Source organism: Achroia grisella, unplaced genomic scaffold (genome assembly GCF_030625045.1).
Source record: "Achroia grisella isolate CSIRO2021 unplaced genomic scaffold, CSIRO_AGI_Agris_v1 utg6355, whole genome shotgun sequence".
Taxonomy (NCBI): Eukaryota; Metazoa; Arthropoda; class Insecta; order Lepidoptera; family Pyralidae; genus Achroia; species Achroia grisella.
This window is the reverse complement of record NW_026712970.1, coordinates 1-18,881: the sequence shown is the minus strand read 5'-3', so window position 1 is coordinate 18,881 and position 18,881 is coordinate 1. Positions and strand designations below refer to the sequence as shown.

The 18,881-nt window shown below is 37.1% G+C and overlaps 1 protein-coding gene across 1 annotated transcript; it reads left to right on the top strand.

Moving 5' to 3' along the window:
- The first annotated feature begins 332 nt into the window (after positions 1 to 332).
- On the top strand, positions 333 to 7,446 carry LOC131849092 (zinc finger C4H2 domain-containing protein-like). The gene is made up of 5 exons (XM_059199080.1): positions 333 to 482; positions 1,300 to 1,471; positions 3,585 to 3,763; positions 4,678 to 4,854; positions 7,308 to 7,446. Exons 1-5 carry the CDS (start codon positions 424 to 426, stop codon positions 7,432 to 7,434), a joined length of 714 nt encoding a protein of 237 aa, XP_059055063.1. The 5' UTR covers positions 333 to 423; the 3' UTR covers positions 7,435 to 7,446.
- Positions 7,447 to 18,881: the final 11,435 nt, after the last annotated feature.

The window sequence follows — 18,881 nt, the reverse complement described above, 5'->3', positions numbered from 1 at the left end:
TTATTTGTGTTCCTGTTTAAAACTAACAATTTTTTTATTGGTTGTAACAATTACTGTTGACCTCTGTGGCATAGCAGTTAAACGTAATATAATGTGACTTAATTTTGCTGTCAATTTTAAATGTAATAATTTACAGGTATAACATATAATAACCATAACTACTTCATTAATAGACGTAACTAGATAAATGTGAATCTGTAACGATCATTTAAAAATAACTACAAAGAAAAATATTTCTATTATTTTAGCACTTTCTTATTATTATTTTTAAATCTGATCACATTGGCAACATTATCTCTACGAATTTATAATTATTCTGGCAACATATTTTATCTCATGGATTGAATTTGGCTGTTTGTTTTCACCGATTATTTTAATTTATTTTAGGACTGCGGTTCTATTACTAAGGCATTATATTAAGAAATGACCGCTGAAAACGAACGTGAAATTTATCACAAGCTAGAAGCCATGAAAGAAATAAGGTACTTAATTTAATTTTTCAATGCCGTGATTTAAATTTGTTCGCTCGCACCTGTGGACTTGGATCAATAAACACTGAAAGTCACGGATTCATACATTACAATTTTATTATTCAAAGATACAGTAACTGGTCGCTGAAGCTTATAAATATTATAATTTTATGTATACAGTATGTTGTTAACAAGTTATGGCAATAAGACTTTATGGACGTAGGTGAAAACATTTAATATTTAGTTCGTTTTGATTTCGTATTAAAATTCGAAATATATCGCTTTAATATTTCTTATAATAATAATATATTTAAATTATAACTTTTGTATTATTTATATATAGAGTAAAATTTACTTTTGCAGCTTTTATTTTTATTTGTAACAAACTACTCGCCGCGGCTTCGAACGGGTGTACATGAATTATATATATCAACCTCCCTCTTATCCTTAACCTCCCTCCCTCTATCTATTAAAAAAACCGCTTCAAAATCCCTTGTGTAGTTTTGAACATTTAAGCATTACATAGGGACACAGCGACAGCAACTTTGTTTTATACTATGTAATGATAGATGGACAAAAAAAGTCATTCACCGCTAAACTAATTGCTTTGTATTTGTAAGGCGAAGTTACCACTCACCAACAGATGTAGCAGTGTGTTTGCTATTCCAATTATAACAAAATTAAAAATTCTATCACTTGTAGGAGGTACATACATTGTCATAGAAAAATAGTGACGTTGTCACAGAAATTAGTACCTGTAATAATTACCCATACGAAGCCATGTATCATTAGAGTCTAGAAATAAATGTGCTTTGTTTGTGTTAATTAGAAATAAAACAATAACACTGGAGCGACTGAAGCGTAGCATCTTGAATGAGGTGCGCAGCGGGGACCAGGAGGGGCGGTGCCTGGCGCAGTACAAGCGGGAGATGGAGCTGCTGCAGCAGGAGAAGATGAGCCATGTGGAGGAGCTGCGCCAAATACATGCAGACATCAATGCTGTTAGTATACTCAGGTTTTAAAAGAGTCTGCAACACTCACGTGATGCTCTGCTGTTTCAAGCATCTGTAGTCTATGATGTGCCACCAACATAGTATAAAAAAATAATAATATTAATATCATAAATGCAAAAGATTGTGAGAATGGATGGATGTTTGTTACTCTTTGAAAAAGTTCTGAACGGATTTCAATTTGAGGAGATATTATGTGAATGATGAATAATATAGTAATGCATATCCTAAGAGGGATGCTAATGAAGTTGTGCGGCTCAGCGCGCAATAAATTCATGGCAATTTGTCCTGGTGGAGTAACTGACCTGACATTTTGCTCATTCTCCTGATCCTCCACTGGTGCCCCACCAGCGTAAACCGTTAAAAAGAGACTCAATTGCTAACATCACCCCCTAGGGGGGAAGGGGCATTATTAGTAATGCGGATTGATTTTATTGCTAGCAATGTACCATGTCAGGTTGACCTCCACGCATTCCCCTATGGAAATTATTCTGATAAAATTCCATTGAATTTGTCAGGATGTGCTAACTGACCTGACCTTTTTCATCTTATCATCCTCCACTGGTGCCCCGCCAGTGTACAGTAAGCGCCGGTGGGCGGGGTCGGATCGTGAATTTGTGGGGCCCTGGGCTAAATCTATTTAGGGGCCTACCTAATTATATTACTCAGCTAAAAAAATACCTACCAAAAACTAGTGACCAGAAATTCTCTGTTCCTTTCATTGACATGTGTTGATTGATCTCAGGGTTGCCGACCTTAAAAAACCAATGAGGTTTTTTAACATTCTAGATATTTTTTTATATTCTACTTGTCCCGGTTTCGCACGGGTGTACATGTATTATATATGTACATAAACCTTCCTCTCGAATCACTGTTATCTATTTAAAAAAAACTTCAAAATCCGTTACGTAAAGATTTAAGCTGATTTTCGCTGTCTGTCCGTTCCTATACATAGGAACGGACAGACAGCGACAGCGACTTTGTTTTATACTATGTAATGGTATCGTTTTTGTGGGGACTGGGGGCCCTTTGTATCCTCGTGGCCCTGAGCTGCAGCCCAAAAAGCAATTATGTAGATCCGCCCCTGCAGGTGGGTGCGTCATTCTATTATAAAATTTTATATAATAAATAATATAAAATTATAAAAAAAATAACATCACCCCCTCTCAACCCTCCCCCGCGTGTTCCCAGCAATAGTTGAATGTATTGGTGGGCAGTAATAGCGTTAGGAATGTGTGTCGTATAAATAACAGGTGTACAGTGGGCCACTGTTTGTTTGTGTAGGCGGGCGGAGAGGCCGCCGCAACGCTATTGTTGGCGGAGTATCATTTGTTTGCTTTCATTATCAGTGATCTCTCCCACATTGGATTTAGGCTGGGATTCCATCATCCAATCTGCAGCACTGACTGTGTCACGATCTTTCATTTAGCTATTAAATGTACAAATCCTGCTAGATGTTTATCTATACATCTATAGCTATAAATACAATTGGAGTGTCTGTTTGTTATATTGAAATAACCGTTTTTTACTACATGTAGTTGAATATGAATACGGTACATACACCAAACATTTTTTACAATTTTTGTCTGTCAGTCTGTCGGTCTGTTTGTTCCGGCTGAATCTCGTAATCTCTGAAATGGCTAGACCGATTTCTTTTGGCTGATGTAATAATGAGTAACTTAGGCTACTTTTATTATAGATAAATTAAGTTAAATTCCACGCGGACGAAGTCGCGGGAGCAGCTACGTCATATATATTGGATGTTAGCATCTTTTTTTGACTAATCTGATGCTTTTAACCTTTTATTAATATTAGGTAGTTATGGAACCTTTGGTGTATTGTTATAATAAATTTATTATTATTTTGGGCAGTACCCGTAACTCTTACCTATAATACAGAAGAAATTCGAGAATATGTAAATGTATGAATAAATAATCATAATGGTATACGCTATAAAGCGTAAATAACGAGCAATAGCTGAGTTAATGAGACCACAATAATAATGAAATTTAGGTTAAGTACTCCGTTACAAAACTCCAATTTTATATGTTAAGACCTATATTTGCCTTCTATATACATAAAGAAATTGTGTTATATTCTACAGATGGAGACTGTAATAAAGCAGACAGAGGAGAGCATGACGCGCAAGCTGTCGACCGCGTCGCGGCTGCACGAGGACTACCGGCCGCTGAAGGCGGAGGTGGACCTGCTGCGGCGGCAGTGCCTCGGGCTCGAGCGGCTCCCGGACCTGCACGAGGAGGAGGGCAGCCCCATCACTCCAGAGTTCGTATCTCTTATATGACTTATAACGATCAAGGAAAGCAAATCCTTATTTATTTATAGAACTAGCTGCAACCGCGACTTCGTCCGCGTGGTATTTTAACTTTATTTTTCTAAAATAAAAGTATCTAAGTTATTCCTTGTTATATCAGCTACCTGCCAAAAAAATTCCCGAGAAAATCGGTCCAGCCATTTCAGAGATTCGATTAGCCGGAACAAACAGACAGAAGGACAAAAATTAAAAAAAATGTTATTTTGGTGGATATATTATTTATATTCATATGCATGTAGTAAAAAACGGTTCACTGCAATTTAATTTATGTGTATAGATAAATGCCAAAGTAATTCTGTCTGTCTGGCTTTCATGTCAAAACTACTGAACTGATTTATTTGGTACACAGATAGTCTAGACCCTGAGAAAGCCCATAGATTGTATGCAAGTATAGTAATTTTTAAAGATAAAAGCATGAAACTTATGTTTAAGCTGATGATGAAATATAAATAAATAAATGTGTAATTCAAAGTTTATTTAAATTTTACCCTTAAGAGGGTGAAATAAATAGGTGTAAAAAGTTTGTATGGAAAATCGTCATTTTTTAAGCTAGTACGATGAAAGTTTAAGCATCCATAAGCAATAAGATCATCAGTCCACATTATTAACAATCTCCCTGCGTTGGTTGGTTTTTTTTATGGATGATAATGGAATGGTGCATCCGCATCCGCTGCACTAACGGTTTACGCTGGTGGGGCACCAGTGGAGGACCATAAGATAAGCATTAGATCAGGTCAGTCGGCCCATCGTGACAATTGACATTCACCAAGAACCTCGTGGAGGTCAACCTGCCATGGTACATTGCTAGCAATAAGATCATCAGTCCACATTAGTAACAGTCCGGTGCGTCGGTTGGTGGTTGCAGGCGGTTCCCTGCGCTGTCGTCGCGGGGCGGGGCGGGGGGTGCGGGGGGCGGCGTGGGGGGTGCGGGGGTGGCGGGGGGCGGGGGCCCGTTCCTGGCGCCGGCCCCGCGCAAGCCGCCGCCGCCGCCGCCCGCGTTCAGGTCTGCTCTCGAACAAGATTTCATTACCGTCTCGCTGAGGTTCGATTTTGTTTGCTTTTATTTTTTTTCCATACCCCTCCCTCTCACCTCCTTCCGTCCTCGACCTGTGTGCAGAAAGACATTTAGTGAGTGCAAGCATTATTACCACAGAGTGCTATATGTATACAGAGTGTAAGCTTCAGCCAGTGCCCAATCAGGAATGGTATGGAAAATTTACATTAAAATAATTATATCATTGATGATGTTAATATCAATTAATGGTTAATAGAAGCTTCTCACTTTGCTATTCAAAGATGTTTCATTATAAAAGATTTTTTTTTGTACGACAGAGGTGGCAAATCAATAATGAAATTAATATTTTACTCAGTTAAAGACAGCCACTAGGTAGATTATTTCGTTTTGATAAAAATACAAAAGCATATACTAGGGGTAACTATATTTTCTCTAATTTCATTAATTGTGGTTATTTGAAAATAGTGAGAACTGAGTTTCTTATCAGTTTTTCACAGTTCGAAAACACTCCTATCTGTCGGTAGATTTCACATATCTTTTACGCTTAACTTATAATAATAAAGTTATAAACTTGGCATGCAACAAAATAATGACGCACCAAAATTATCAATCACTGTGCCATAGAGTTAAAATACTCATACATGTGCACCGGCTGAAAAGTTTAATTCTGTATATTGTAATGTAATACTCAGTGGCAGCCTCGGGTGTGAGGGGTGGAGGGGGGGCAACTGGGGGCCGATCCCTAGTCCTCGAACTTAGCAGATGAATACAGAACTCCTCTTTGACAACTTGACCGTTGAGACGTCAAGTAATTTGTAATATGTAAAAAATGTTGGCCGGAGGGGGACAAGGAGGGCAGGGGGTACCCTAGGGGGTGCCGACCCCATTGCTTATTTGCCACGCCTCGAAAAATGAAGATCCAGGGCTTCTCAGTAGTGTTATTGTGATCTCTTTCTGCACACGTCTGTATATTTTGTTTTGAATACTTAATCCTTTATAATTTATTAATTTCCTTTGCCTTAAATATTTCTTTAATATACAAAAGTGTTTTAAATATATTGTAAATACTGCACTAAGGAATTGATGCCTGTTTGTAGTGATTATTATGTCATGTTTATTTTATACATAATAGATTTAAGTTAGTTCTATTTGTAACAACAACGGCTAGTGAGGTAAGATGGATGTTTGTTAGTCATTCACGGAAATATTACTCAACAGATTCGAATGAAATTTGGTACACGTATAGATCATATATTCTAGATTATTTCTGGACGTTAGGGAAAAATTATTATATATTTAATTTTACGTTCATAAGCGACTAAAATAGGACCCTCCCGCGTACACTTACATTGTGGAATGAACTTCCTGCCGAGGTTTTCTCACAAGACTACAGCATGGGGTTTTTCAAGAAGGGTATATTAAGGTTTCTTAAGGGTCGGCAACGCGCACGTGACACCCCTGGTGCTTCAGGCGTCCATAGGCTACGGTAACCATTTACCATCAGATGGGCCGTATGCTTGCTTGCCAACAGTAGTATAAAAAAATAAAACATATACATGAATAAATTATTTTTTTAATTCGAATTAACAGATTTAAACATAATACATTTGTGATGTATGTACATGAATTATACTACAGAGTAGTTGCCTGTAGAAAATAAGTAGGCGTCATTATTTTTTAATGTAACTAAAATCATCAACATCTCTCTAAAACATATCAGTGCAAATGTGTCAATGAATGTCAATGATTTTCACTCAATTCTCCGGAATATACCATTATTAGGCTACACACTGGATGGTCCAGGTGCCTGACAAGAAAACTAGGGTTAATAGATTAAAAAATATTTTAACTCGACTTAGGATTTATTGTTCAATAGTTAATTCTATATAACAATAATAGCTATTTTTAAACACAACAGTAGGGCTGATACATTTTCAAATAAAATTATATAAGAATGGAACAAATTGATAATGGAAGAGAATATAACAATGTATAAATAAAAAGAAATGAAAGCAAGATTTCACATTTGTTTTTGGTTGTATCCTAATACAACAAAAAATAAATGTTGTAAACATTCCTAATGACAATTTTGCGTCCCTAAATCTGTATAGTCTAGAATATAAGCATTATTTATTATCATTATACAGTATAAAATAAAGTCGCTGTCGCTGTCTGTCCCTATGTATGCTTAAATCTTTAAAACTACGTACGCAACGGATTTTGAAGTTTTTTTTTAATAAATAGAGTGATTCTAGAGGAAGGTTTCTATATATATTACATGTACACCCATGCGAAGCCGGGTTGAGTAGCTAGTATAATATAATATTAGTTAATAATGTAAACACTATATATTTTTTTTACCGCTCATTTGGAATGCAGATTCAAACTATAACATCGTATATGTTTACATTTTGTATATTAATGAAGACAAATTGCCAGTTGTCTGTAGATGTGTAGTTGTGTGTTTGTATGCGCCGCAGACAGCAGCCGCCGCCCATGAAGTCGTGCCTGTCGTGTCACCAGCAGATCCACAGGAACGCGCCCATCTGCCCGCTCTGCAAGGCCAAGAGCCGCTCCAGGAACCCCAAGAAACCCAAGAAGAAATAGTCACCTCCACCCCACACGACCAAACCGGACCGGATCGGACCGGAAGTCCACCGCGCGGTCCAGTATTCATATATCACTGTACTCTAAAAACTGTATTAAACAGTCACGTATCACGACTTGTGTGGGAAGGACAGTCTACTCCTAAAACCAATTCCGATCTATCGATATTTGATTTTTTTCGCAAATATTTGTTTGTTCAATGATCCAGCATTTTTTTTTTATTGATAATGAAATTATGCGCCTGGCTGCACTAACGGTTTACTCTGGGGCATCAGTGGAGGATGATAAGATGAATATGAGCCCAGGTCAGTTACCCCACTGCGTGGAGTAACCTTCACGCAGTTCTAGTCACCCATTACTAGCCATGTACAACTGACGTGGTACCTGGCTAGTAGTGGAGTGACTAGTCCACATTACTAACCCCCCTGAATTATGTTACCCAGGTCCGTGTAAGCTTAGTCCACCACTGGTCGTGTTGTGGGTTCAAACCTGTACCAGTATTGAATGTACGGCCAAGGGGCCATTGCGTGCCAAACTATAATTAAGACAAAAGTTAACAATCTTCATAGGGATAACGAGCCATTGTCCCTTAAACACTTACACTTACTTACAATGGGGTCATCAGTTCACATTACTAACAATCCCTTTTGCCTCCCAGTTCAATATATTAGAGCCCTTTATTCAGAGTTTTTTTTGCTATTCATACTATATCTAGAAGTAGTTCTTGATCATCTGCTTGCTTTCAAGCAATGGCCTCCTCTAATCTTTTCCACTCTGCTCTGTCTTGGGTGATTCTGGTCCATATCTTCCCTGCTGTTCTAACGATTTCATCCTCCCATCTTCTATTTGGTTGTCCTCGTCTTGGGTACCAAGTAATGGGAACTAGTAATCCCCATTGCCAGCAATATACCATGTAAGGTCAACCTCCACGAGGTTCCTCCTGGAAAGCATCGTGATAAATTCCTAGTGAATTTGTCACGATGGGCTAGCTGATCGGACCTCATTCATCTTATCCTGCACTGGTGCCCCGCCAGCGTAAACCCTTAGCGCAGACAGGTGCACCATTCCATTATCATCCATAAAAAAATATATTAGTATCGATTGAAAATAAGGGTACAAAATTGGATTGAAGTAAAATGGATATTGGAATTAGACTCAGGAGTAGACTGGATGTTGGTGAGTCATTTTGTTGACATAGTGTCGATCCAGGTTTATAAACACATATGTATAAAGAGATAATATTATTTATTGAAGGCCATCTTTATATCTAACAATAAGTACTGATATATATAATGGAATTAGGTGTTATTTTGCGGAAGTACATTTCACTACTTGATGTATTTATATTATTTTGTTTAATTCCGCTACAATTATCATGTGTGAGACTACGAATATTCGGTAACCTGACTACCGTTACGACCTTGTCTAATGACGATCAAATTCCGACCGTTATTGAGTCTACACCCATATCTACACACGTGTTTCGCCTCTGAAAGGCCTCATGAGGCTCAACTGACATGAGGCTCGCTCAACGCCTAATGAGGCCTCCTCATCAGGCGTTGAGCAGAGTTCAGGCACAGCTCGGAACTTCAGAGGTGTGCCCGAACGCCCGGTCGCCGATGAGTCAACACTAGACTTCCGAGTCGGAAGCCTAGTGTTGACTCATCGGCGACCAAACTGCGGCTGAACCGATGAGACAACACAAGGCTTCCATAGGTCGTAAGGTGTCAGGTTTCCACACAGAATATTTGTGGTCTCACACATGCTAACTGCAGCGGAATTACAATAAATAATCTTATATATAAAATTCTCGTGTCACATATATAAAATTCTCATGAAATTTTGTGAGCGTATTGAGTGGGTCTGAGAATCGGCCAACATCTATTTTTCATCCCCCCTAAATGTTAGGGGTAGTCCACACCTAAATTTTTTTTTATTTTTAGACAAAATTTTTAGTTTCTATTTTTTTATGATACAACATACAAAAATACATACAATCCTAAATTTTCACCCTTCTATCATCAACCCCTATTTTTTTATAGCGTTATTAATTTATATGGCAAAACAACGTTTGCCGGGACAGCTAGTATATATATATAAATCAATCAAGTAGTGATAAGTACTGACTTTAATAGACTTACAATTAGGTTACATATCTGTACTATAAAAATATAGAACGGATTTAGTTTTCAATCAAACAAATTACGGAACTGTAGCATCAATTTGAGAAATTGTTTCGTTGTTTTAAATTTTCATTATTCCATAGGCAGTATATTGTAGTCTGCGAGCCAGACACTTTTTTCGTAAATTGTTTTTAATAGCTTACCCACGTATGTCCACGTTTCAACATGATGTCCACATGGAATTTAACTTTTTTTATATTAAAATATATACAGTTTCTCAAATTTAAGTGGCCTAAGCTACTTCTTATAACATTAGCTACTATATACGAGTTAAAGTACCGTCAAAATCGGTCCAGCCGTTTCAGAGATTAACAAGAACATACAGACAGACAAAAATGTTAAAATATTTTTTTGTTGTAAGTTCCGTATATACTGTCATATGGATTTAGTGTAACTGTAAATTTGTAAATGACATACAGATTTCAAATTTATTTATTTGTATATATGTAAACATTCCTCACGTACTTACGCAAATAGAAATTGCAGATGAAAAGACGGTCTGTAGCTTATTGTTTCACAATCACAAATACAGTGACATTATACTTGTACTTAATTAATTGTAAAGTTAATTTATATTGCATTTATATTAACTGGGAAAGTAATTTACGGTAAATGCCGGCAGTAAGAACGTTTGTATCTATGCGTATCTGTACACAGGAACTTTAGTTCATTGAATCAGTCATATTGTATATTTTGTAAATAACATAGATTAAGAATGTAGTTTTAAGTTATGATCAGGGGCGGACTGAGGGCTATTCAACCTGGGGCCTATATTTAAAACTACCTTTGAAACGACAAGTGCCGACTGTGAATTTTGTCTGCATTAGATAAATTACACAAAATCTTTCTTCATTGATGCCTTTTTGTCATAACCCGATTTTCATCTTCCCCCCACTCACCCTAATGACTAAAAAATAAGGCCAGAATTATGTTTTCTTTTGTTAGAGGATGATAATGGAATGGTGCACCTGCCTGCCCTAACGGTATACACTGGCGGGGCACCAGTGGAGGATGATAGGATGGGCATGAGGTCCGGTCATTTAGCCCATCGTGACAAATTCACCAAGAATTTATTTATTTCCAGGGGGAAGCGCGGAAGTCAACCTGACTTTGTACATGTATAGTATATTATGTTACCCAGGGCTGTGTAAGCTTAGTCCGCCACTGGTTGTGTTGTGGGTTCAAACCTGTACCAGTATTGAATGTACGGCCAAGGGGCCATTGCGTGCCAAACTATAATTAAGACAAAAGTTAGCAATCTTGATAGGTGCAATAACGTGTTACTGTTCCTTAAATAAAGACACAATAGGCGCTGGCAGTCCCCTTTGTAGGGGGTTGCTTTGAAGCCGAGGAAACGGACGCTCACGTAATCCTGGAGCGCGTAGCAGTGGCCACACAACGAAAACGAACGGAACGGTGAGATCACTCCGAAATGAAGATACCATTCGGGGAGTGGAGTTCGTCATCCACACAACGATCACAAATCCTCGTAACGGTGATGTCATCCATGAACCCTGTGAAGACACCAGGAGGCTTCGATTGGAGTGCTTGAGTTGCTCGTAGGTCGCTCCGTGCAGTCTGTGAAGATACCACAGGGTTCTAGGAGTGGAGTGCTTGCAGTGGCCACACAAACAAATCCTCGGAACGGTGAGGTTGCTCCGTGAAGCCTGTGAAGATACCAGGAGGCTTCTTGGAGTGGAGTGCTTACAGTGGCCACACAAACAAATGCTCGGAACGGTGAGGTCGCTCCGTGAAGCCTGTGAAGACACCAGGAAGCTTCTAGGATTGGAGTGCTTGCAGTGGCCACACAAACAAATCCTTGGAACGGCGAGATCGCTCCGTGAAGCCTGTGAAGGCACCAGCAGCCTTCTAGGAGTGGAGTACTTGCAGGAACGGAACGGTGAGATCACTCCGTGAAGCCTATGCAGATACCAGGAGGCTCCGGAGACTGGAGTGCTTGCAGTGGCCACACAAACAAATCCTCGGAACGGTGAGGTTGCTCCGTGAAGCCTGTGAAGATACCAGGAGGCTTCTAGGAGTGGAGTACTTGCAGTGGCCACACAAACAAATGCTCGGAACGGTGAGGTTGCTCCGTGAAGCCTGTGAAGACACCAGGAAGCTTCTAGGATTGGAGTGCTTGCAGTGGCCACACAAACAAATCCTTGGAACGGCGAGATCGCTCCGTGAAGCCTGTGAAGGCACCAGCAGCCTTCTGGGAAGAGCTTGGCTAGCCACTTTTGCAGCCTCGGCTGCATGTACAACGGCCCTGATCGGAAGCTGATAGCGGAGTATGGAGTTCATATTTCAGAAGTTACCAATCAGAATGTGTTATAGGAACACTTGAACAAAATCGTTTGAGTACCTCTGCCTAAACGTACCACTAGTAATTTTAAAGGTTGTGTCCCAATTAGGTGTAAGATGTATGGGCAATGTCTCAGAATCGTATAAGAGTTACAAACTTAATTGTAAACTTACTTAACTTATTCAACTGTATTTTTATTTGTATAACCCCATAACTTATTTCTACTTATACAAATTTTGATGATACTTTTTTTATTTAAATGTCGGTGCTCTTCAAATTTTATTTAGGGGCCGTCCAAGTATTACGTAAGCAGATTTATTATAATTATTTACCTCCTCGTCACCCTTGTCAGCAAAAATAAGCAAAGCTCTTACTCCCTTCCCCCTATGCTTACTTAAACATTTTTTCGATTAATGTATTGTTTTTTTAGCACAGACAATGTGAGGGTTGCCATTCGTGTAAAAAAGTAAATGACTACCGATGACATAATCACCATCTAGACTCCCCTACCCCCCATGTCATCCAAAATAAGCAAAGCAAAGAAATAGTGGTTACGTAATACTTGAACACTTTTTCCCGAGGAGATAAAAAAAAACCATTGCTCCTAAGAATGTCCTTCAATTCTTGTCCCTGACGGATCTAGGTAGCGAACTTTGAAAAAGGGCGAGCACAATAGATATGTAAGTCGCAGTACAGGTGCTGCAAACATCTGACAATAGCCCAAACAACCCAATAAAAAAAATACTTGAACGGCCCTTTATCTCCTGTGTTACCTTCACATAGTTTAAAACAATGTCGCCACTGTCTGCTCACTATATTTTTTAATATATGCAACGGATTTTAAATTAGCAATAGAGTGATTCAAGAGGAAGATTTATAGGTAAATACATGTGTGTTCAAAGATTAGTAACGCATCCGTGCGTAACCGGGACGAGTGGCTTGTATGTATATAGTTACAATATTATTTATATCAGTTGTCTAGTACCCATAACACAAGTGCTTAGGTTGAGACTAGATGGCGCTGTGCTTTGTTCTGGGTTATTGTTTAATGATATTTGTATGATCCGATTCTACTCTGTATACCAAGTTCAGGATGCTTAAATTTCTCCGACAACTCTTATCACTATGTATGTGTTCAAGTTGTATAGAATTATGTATAAATGCAATTATCATAATTAAACTAATATTGCTATGAGGGATGTCTTGATCTTTTGTTTGTAATGAAAATTAATAGATACTTGATATTTTTAAATGAGTATTATCAAATAAATAACACATCTCAACAGTTCATCCCCGTAGGACGAGTTGCAACTGCTTCAGACCTTTATATGTGATTTAGGAATCTTTCACTCATACAAAGTTACAACGTCAGCGAGAAACACAAAATTTTTGATCGTTTCAAATGAGAATTATTATCAAATGCATAACAGCAGTTCAGCTAGGGCTACTTACAGTTGCTGTAGAGACCTTTATAAGTGATTTAAGGAGTTCTGTGACACATACAAAGTTACAGGAGCAAACCCGCCGGATATAATGTGATGATTTTAAAATTACATTCTGTCCCTATATAGACAATGCTATGGGAATCTCATGCTCCATGCATTAACTTTTTTTTTAAGATATATAAGAATCTTTATCTGTTATTGTTGGCAACATTGAAAGATTAACAAGTAAATACAAAAATAAGAAAAAAATACAAAGTTGGCAACAGTAACTACTTCAGCTGTTGCTAATATAACCGATACGATATTGAAACCTTCAAGAAAATATCTTATTCCTTCTTAAAAGGCTGACAACGCACTTGCAATTCCTCTGGTGTTGCGGGTGCTCAAGGGCGGTAATCACTTACCATCAGCGTCGCCCGGCGTTGCTTGTAAGGGCATATTTTCATTGGTCGATATATATTATGCTAAATAACAAAATATCCACCTTTATCAGTCTAGAAAACTCTATATTTAAAATAGCCTATGTTCTTCGACCCAAATACAGCATACGAACAATTTATTTATTATTTTTTAATAATTTACTATAATTATTATGCTATAACGCTTGCTTTTGCCCAATGAAAATGCGCCCATAGGTGGGAAGGTACTCGGTCTCGTGAGTTAGTTTTGCGGAGATGAGTTATATTATGAGTATACTGTGTACATAGTGAGTGAGTGCTGGGAGCGTCTGTATGTATGTACTTATCGTGTGAATAGTTTTGTTTATACATTATAAACACTCGTGTCAAATCGTTGTTTTATTTTATAACCCTTTTTACAAATAGACATTTTGTTGTTATCATTGAGAATAGAATAGAGATTATTTAAAGGAATTAGGTGCTATAATCCGGAAGTCAATTTCACTACTTGATGTATTTATATTATTTTGTTTAATTCCACTACAATTAGCATGTGTGAGAATACGAATATTCGGTGTGGAAACTTGACTACTGTTACGACCTTCTCTAATGGCGATCAAATTCCTAACGTTATTGAGTCTATACTCATAATGGCATTATCGCGTTGAATAGAGTTGGGGTACAGTTTGGAAGCCTAGCGTTGACTCATCGGCAGATCAAATCACGACTGAACCGAGTCAACACAAGGCTTCCGTAGGTGGTAACGGTTTCCGCACTGAATATTTGTAGTCTCACACATGCTAAGTGTAGAGAATTAAACAAAATAATATAAATACATCAAGTAGAATAGAAAATTCTTTATTTGAATAAACTTAATTTAAGCACTTGAATAGCTGTACTTATTTAATCTACCGCTCATTCGGAAAGTTATCACAAAATGAACGAGCGAAAACTTGCGTAAACGAGAAATTGTAATTATAATGTTCAACACATAAATAATATAGAAACTGTAGACTAACTGTTTTAAATGAGTCTGTTATCAAATGCGTAACAAAGTTCACCAGTTCAATCTACTTTGAGGAGATACAGCTGGCTTTAGACTCACGAGTGGTAAGTATAAAAGTAACGCGTAATAAGTGAAGCAGGTCAACAAACTGATGACAGTGCGACCCCGTGGTCGCTGCCGCCGATTATGAACGTAAGGTAAGGTGACCAACTATTTTTTGTTCAAGAGTACACTTTGCAAAGTTTCATAGGAAAAAAAAAAAAACGATAAACTTTATTTTCTTTTAAAAACATATTTTTCTTCGGAGTGATTTTTTTTGCTAAAGGAGGATGTTTGTCTAGTAATGTAGCTATATCCGAACAACTTTTTGCATATTAAATTTGACTGTTAGGACGGCAGATAATGTTCTTACACAAAGTTGCTACTTCTGAGTGCTCCTGTAATCATTACCTAGTGAAAATAGTGCCTGGACAACAACATAAGGAAATTTCTATTGAAACTCTTAAATTTGTCATGTGGGATATGGTCTACTCTAAAATGCCGAAGGATTTCTATTTCCCCATCTTTTGTGAAGTTCTATTATCTTATCGTTACATTTCTCCAATTTTTTAATACAAATGAGTACACAATTATATTAATGAGTACTTTCAGAGTACAGGATTTGTAAAGAGTACGGTGTGGTGGATAATTATAGTTATATAAAATATAATATAATAATCGGAAGATTGCAGGTTCGTGTCCTGTCACTGTGCCAGTTTATGTGGTGGATAATATTTTATGTATTATGTTTGTATGTATTTACAGAAGCTATTGCATCTACTCGATAACTATATAAAATAAATCGATGCAAAAAAGTAAAATAAAATCCTATATTTTCGTATGACAAATTTAACAACTTAAATTTATGTACATTCTTTTTACTATGAACTCCACAACATACGGTTTGCACATACATACATAGTACAAGACTCAGTAAATGAGTATAGTTGGCCACAGGGGTAGATCGTGAATTTGTGGGCCCCTGGCCTATATCTACTTAGGGGCCTACTTAACTATATTACTCAACTAAAAAAATATACCCACAAAAACAAGCGATCAGAAATTTCCCGTTCCTTTCGTTAGACGCGCACTTGCATGGGTTGATTGATCTCAGGGTTGCCAAACTTATGATAGGCTTTTTAATGCTCTAGATATTATTTTATATTCCAAATATCGTTCCAATGCGGACCGGGGACCCCTGGGCTGCAACCCTACGCCCGCCCTTAGTTAGATCCCCCCCTGGTTGGTCACGTTAACGTAAGATCGTAGGCAATAAGTAGCTCGCAATGATGCTGGACACTCGAACCATTGCTACACGTCTGCGGACTCATCCCACACTGTCATCACGTGCTCAGATAAAATAAACAATAATAACTATAGAAACGAAATACATTACTTAATCATAGTCTTAATGTAAATATATATAACTCAAAGGTGACTGACTGACATAGTGATCTATCAACGCACAGCCCAAAACCACTGGACGGATCGGACTGAAATTTGGCATAATAAATAAATATTTTTATCATATTATACTACCATTTTTTACATTCTATTTTGTCTCTAATAAATTCGTGCTAGTTGGTAGTTTGTATTTACACATTTCAACTTAAAAACGTAAAATTACAACTTTATTTGAAAGAACAACATAATTTGTCATTCTACTTGTGATGCAAGCCACTCGAATGAGCAGTCGATACTATGACTATTCAATATTCAATAGTGTTTAAATTCAATTAATTTGTATAATGGATTTTGTATTTTTTATAGTATACTAGCTGTACACGCTGTATTCGCGTGGAATTTAACTTTTATTTCCTAAAATAAAAGTAGCCTAAGGTACTCCTTATTACATCAGCTACATACCAAAAAAAGTCCCGTCAAAATCGGTCCAGCCATTTCAGAGATTAGCCGAACAAACAGACAGACAAAAATTGTAAAGAATGTTAATTTGATGTATGTATCGCATTTATATTCATATCCCGTAGCAGTAAAAAACGGTTATTTCAATATTACAAACACCAATATTATTTATATGTATAGATGTATAGAGAAGCAAAGGAAATAAAAACCAAAAAATATAAAAATATTCTTTATTTTCTTAAGCTTACAATAAGACTAACTATCTAAGCATATCACACGTTGCAAAGTTACAAAACAATATACATTTGTCTTTTTCAAATCACAAAAGCAAATAGTAAATTAAATTATTACAATCATAGAAAAAGATCTACCACAGACGCTGAACGAGAATTATTTTGTGGCGAAAATATTCAATGTTCGACAGCAAATATAACAATTACGTTACGCTCTAATATTCATAATGTAATCTAACCTAACATATATATATTCTAATTTTGCTATTACCAAACTAACCGTTATACTGTTACTACATATGAACAGCGACATGTATGCGCAAAAATGCAGTGGGAAGTGCAATCATAAATAGAATGTAATGGGATGAACATCGTATTTATAACCCATACAAGCGATAAATACTGTTATTGAGTTAAACACAGAATATTATGAAACGAAAGATAGTAAAATATATATTACGTATGTAACATGATAGTAGATAGTGAAAGACAGAATATTATCTGTTTTATTTATATATATAAAAATATACAAATCTTATAATTAATGTTCGCCATAACTCTAAATTATTAACAATATCAAATTGTATTGTTAACTAAATTCGAGTTGGCAAATTTTCTAACGTTACCTTTAGTTAAATTGTCACCAAGAAGATCCTATCACATAGCTATGTCTTTTGCTGAGACGAATCAAAAATGCCACATAATAATAAATCATGGTAAAAGTTAATAATCATTTATCTCATTTTCTGTACGCTTCTTTTTTAATTAAATAGTAGAGACAAAACACTAATATTTATGCAGTCGTGAACCACCAACACAGACAAAAATGAATACAGCATAGTAGTAGAATAGTAGTACTGCACTACTGCTGTAGCTGGCAACATTATTTGAAAATTTTACATTTACACCTGTCAAATTAGTCTGCGAGAGAAAAAAAAAAAAACAAAGTGTAGTATAAAAAAAGAGACTATAAAGGGTAGGAGTTTACACGAGGGGGTAGGAGGCGAAAGAGGCTGCTTGCGCGCTGCTGTTGCGGTTGCGCCATCTGATGGCAGCGAGCCGCCCCACGTGCGGCCCCATGAGTTCGGGGCACGAGCCAGTAGTCTCCGCCGGTCTCGTCTGTGCCGTACCCCACCACCAACAATCGCCATGAACAGTCATCACTACAGTTAACACGTGATATGGTAAAAAATATAGCACACTTTTGTAGGCTTGTTATTGCTACATAATCATATATACTCCACCCATAATCGTTATGGGCCCAGTGTCTCCTCAGAATATCATTTGACTATTTGGCTCGTGCAAAAGAAAATACTTATTTCACGTAATATACGAATATAATATAAAAATTTTCTTAACACAATCATGTTGTTGGAGGACGGTTACTTGTGTCTTCCTAAAACGTCTTTTGTTAAGAACTCTTTGTCAGCAGAAGAAGAGTTATTTCAGACAATCACTGCATAGTATAAACAAAGTCATTGCTGTCGCTGTTTGTCCGTCCCTATATATGTTTAAATCTTTTAAAACTACGCAATGGATTTTGGAGCGGTTTTTTTAATAGAATCACTTGATTCAAGAGGTAGATTTATATATATAATACATGTACACCCGCGCTAAGCGAGTAGCTAATATACGAATATAATATAAAAATCGCATAACACAATCATGTTGCTGGAGGACGGCTAATGTCCATCTTTATGAAACGTTATGGCCCAGTGTCTTTGTTAAAGTTCGCTTTGTGCAAAAGAATACTACTCGTATTCTTCTCTTCTATAGGTCGCAATAATGACATTTAACTCATTACAATCAATAGTTATATGCTTGTTATTTTATGTCGTGTAGGTATTTTATATGTATTTAAAATAATATATGTACTGATAGCTCAGTCAATAAATATATACCCATAACATAAGCCTGCTTAACTAAGACCAGATGCAATGAAATAAGTTGTTCAGGGAATGAACCAAGCATGCCAACT

Excerpts from the sequence above, each read along its gene's own strand:
- LOC131849092 (XM_059199080.1), top strand. The coding sequence starts at position 424 with ATGACCGCTGAAAACGAACGTGAAATTTATCACAAGCTAGAAGCCATG. Across the intron at positions 483-1,299 it reads GAAGCCATGAAAGAAATAAG|AAATAAAACAATAACACTGG; the intron begins GTACTTAATTTA and ends TGTGTTAATTAG. Across the intron at positions 1,472-3,584 it reads TACATGCAGACATCAATGCT|ATGGAGACTGTAATAAAGCA; the intron begins GTTAGTATACTC and ends TATATTCTACAG.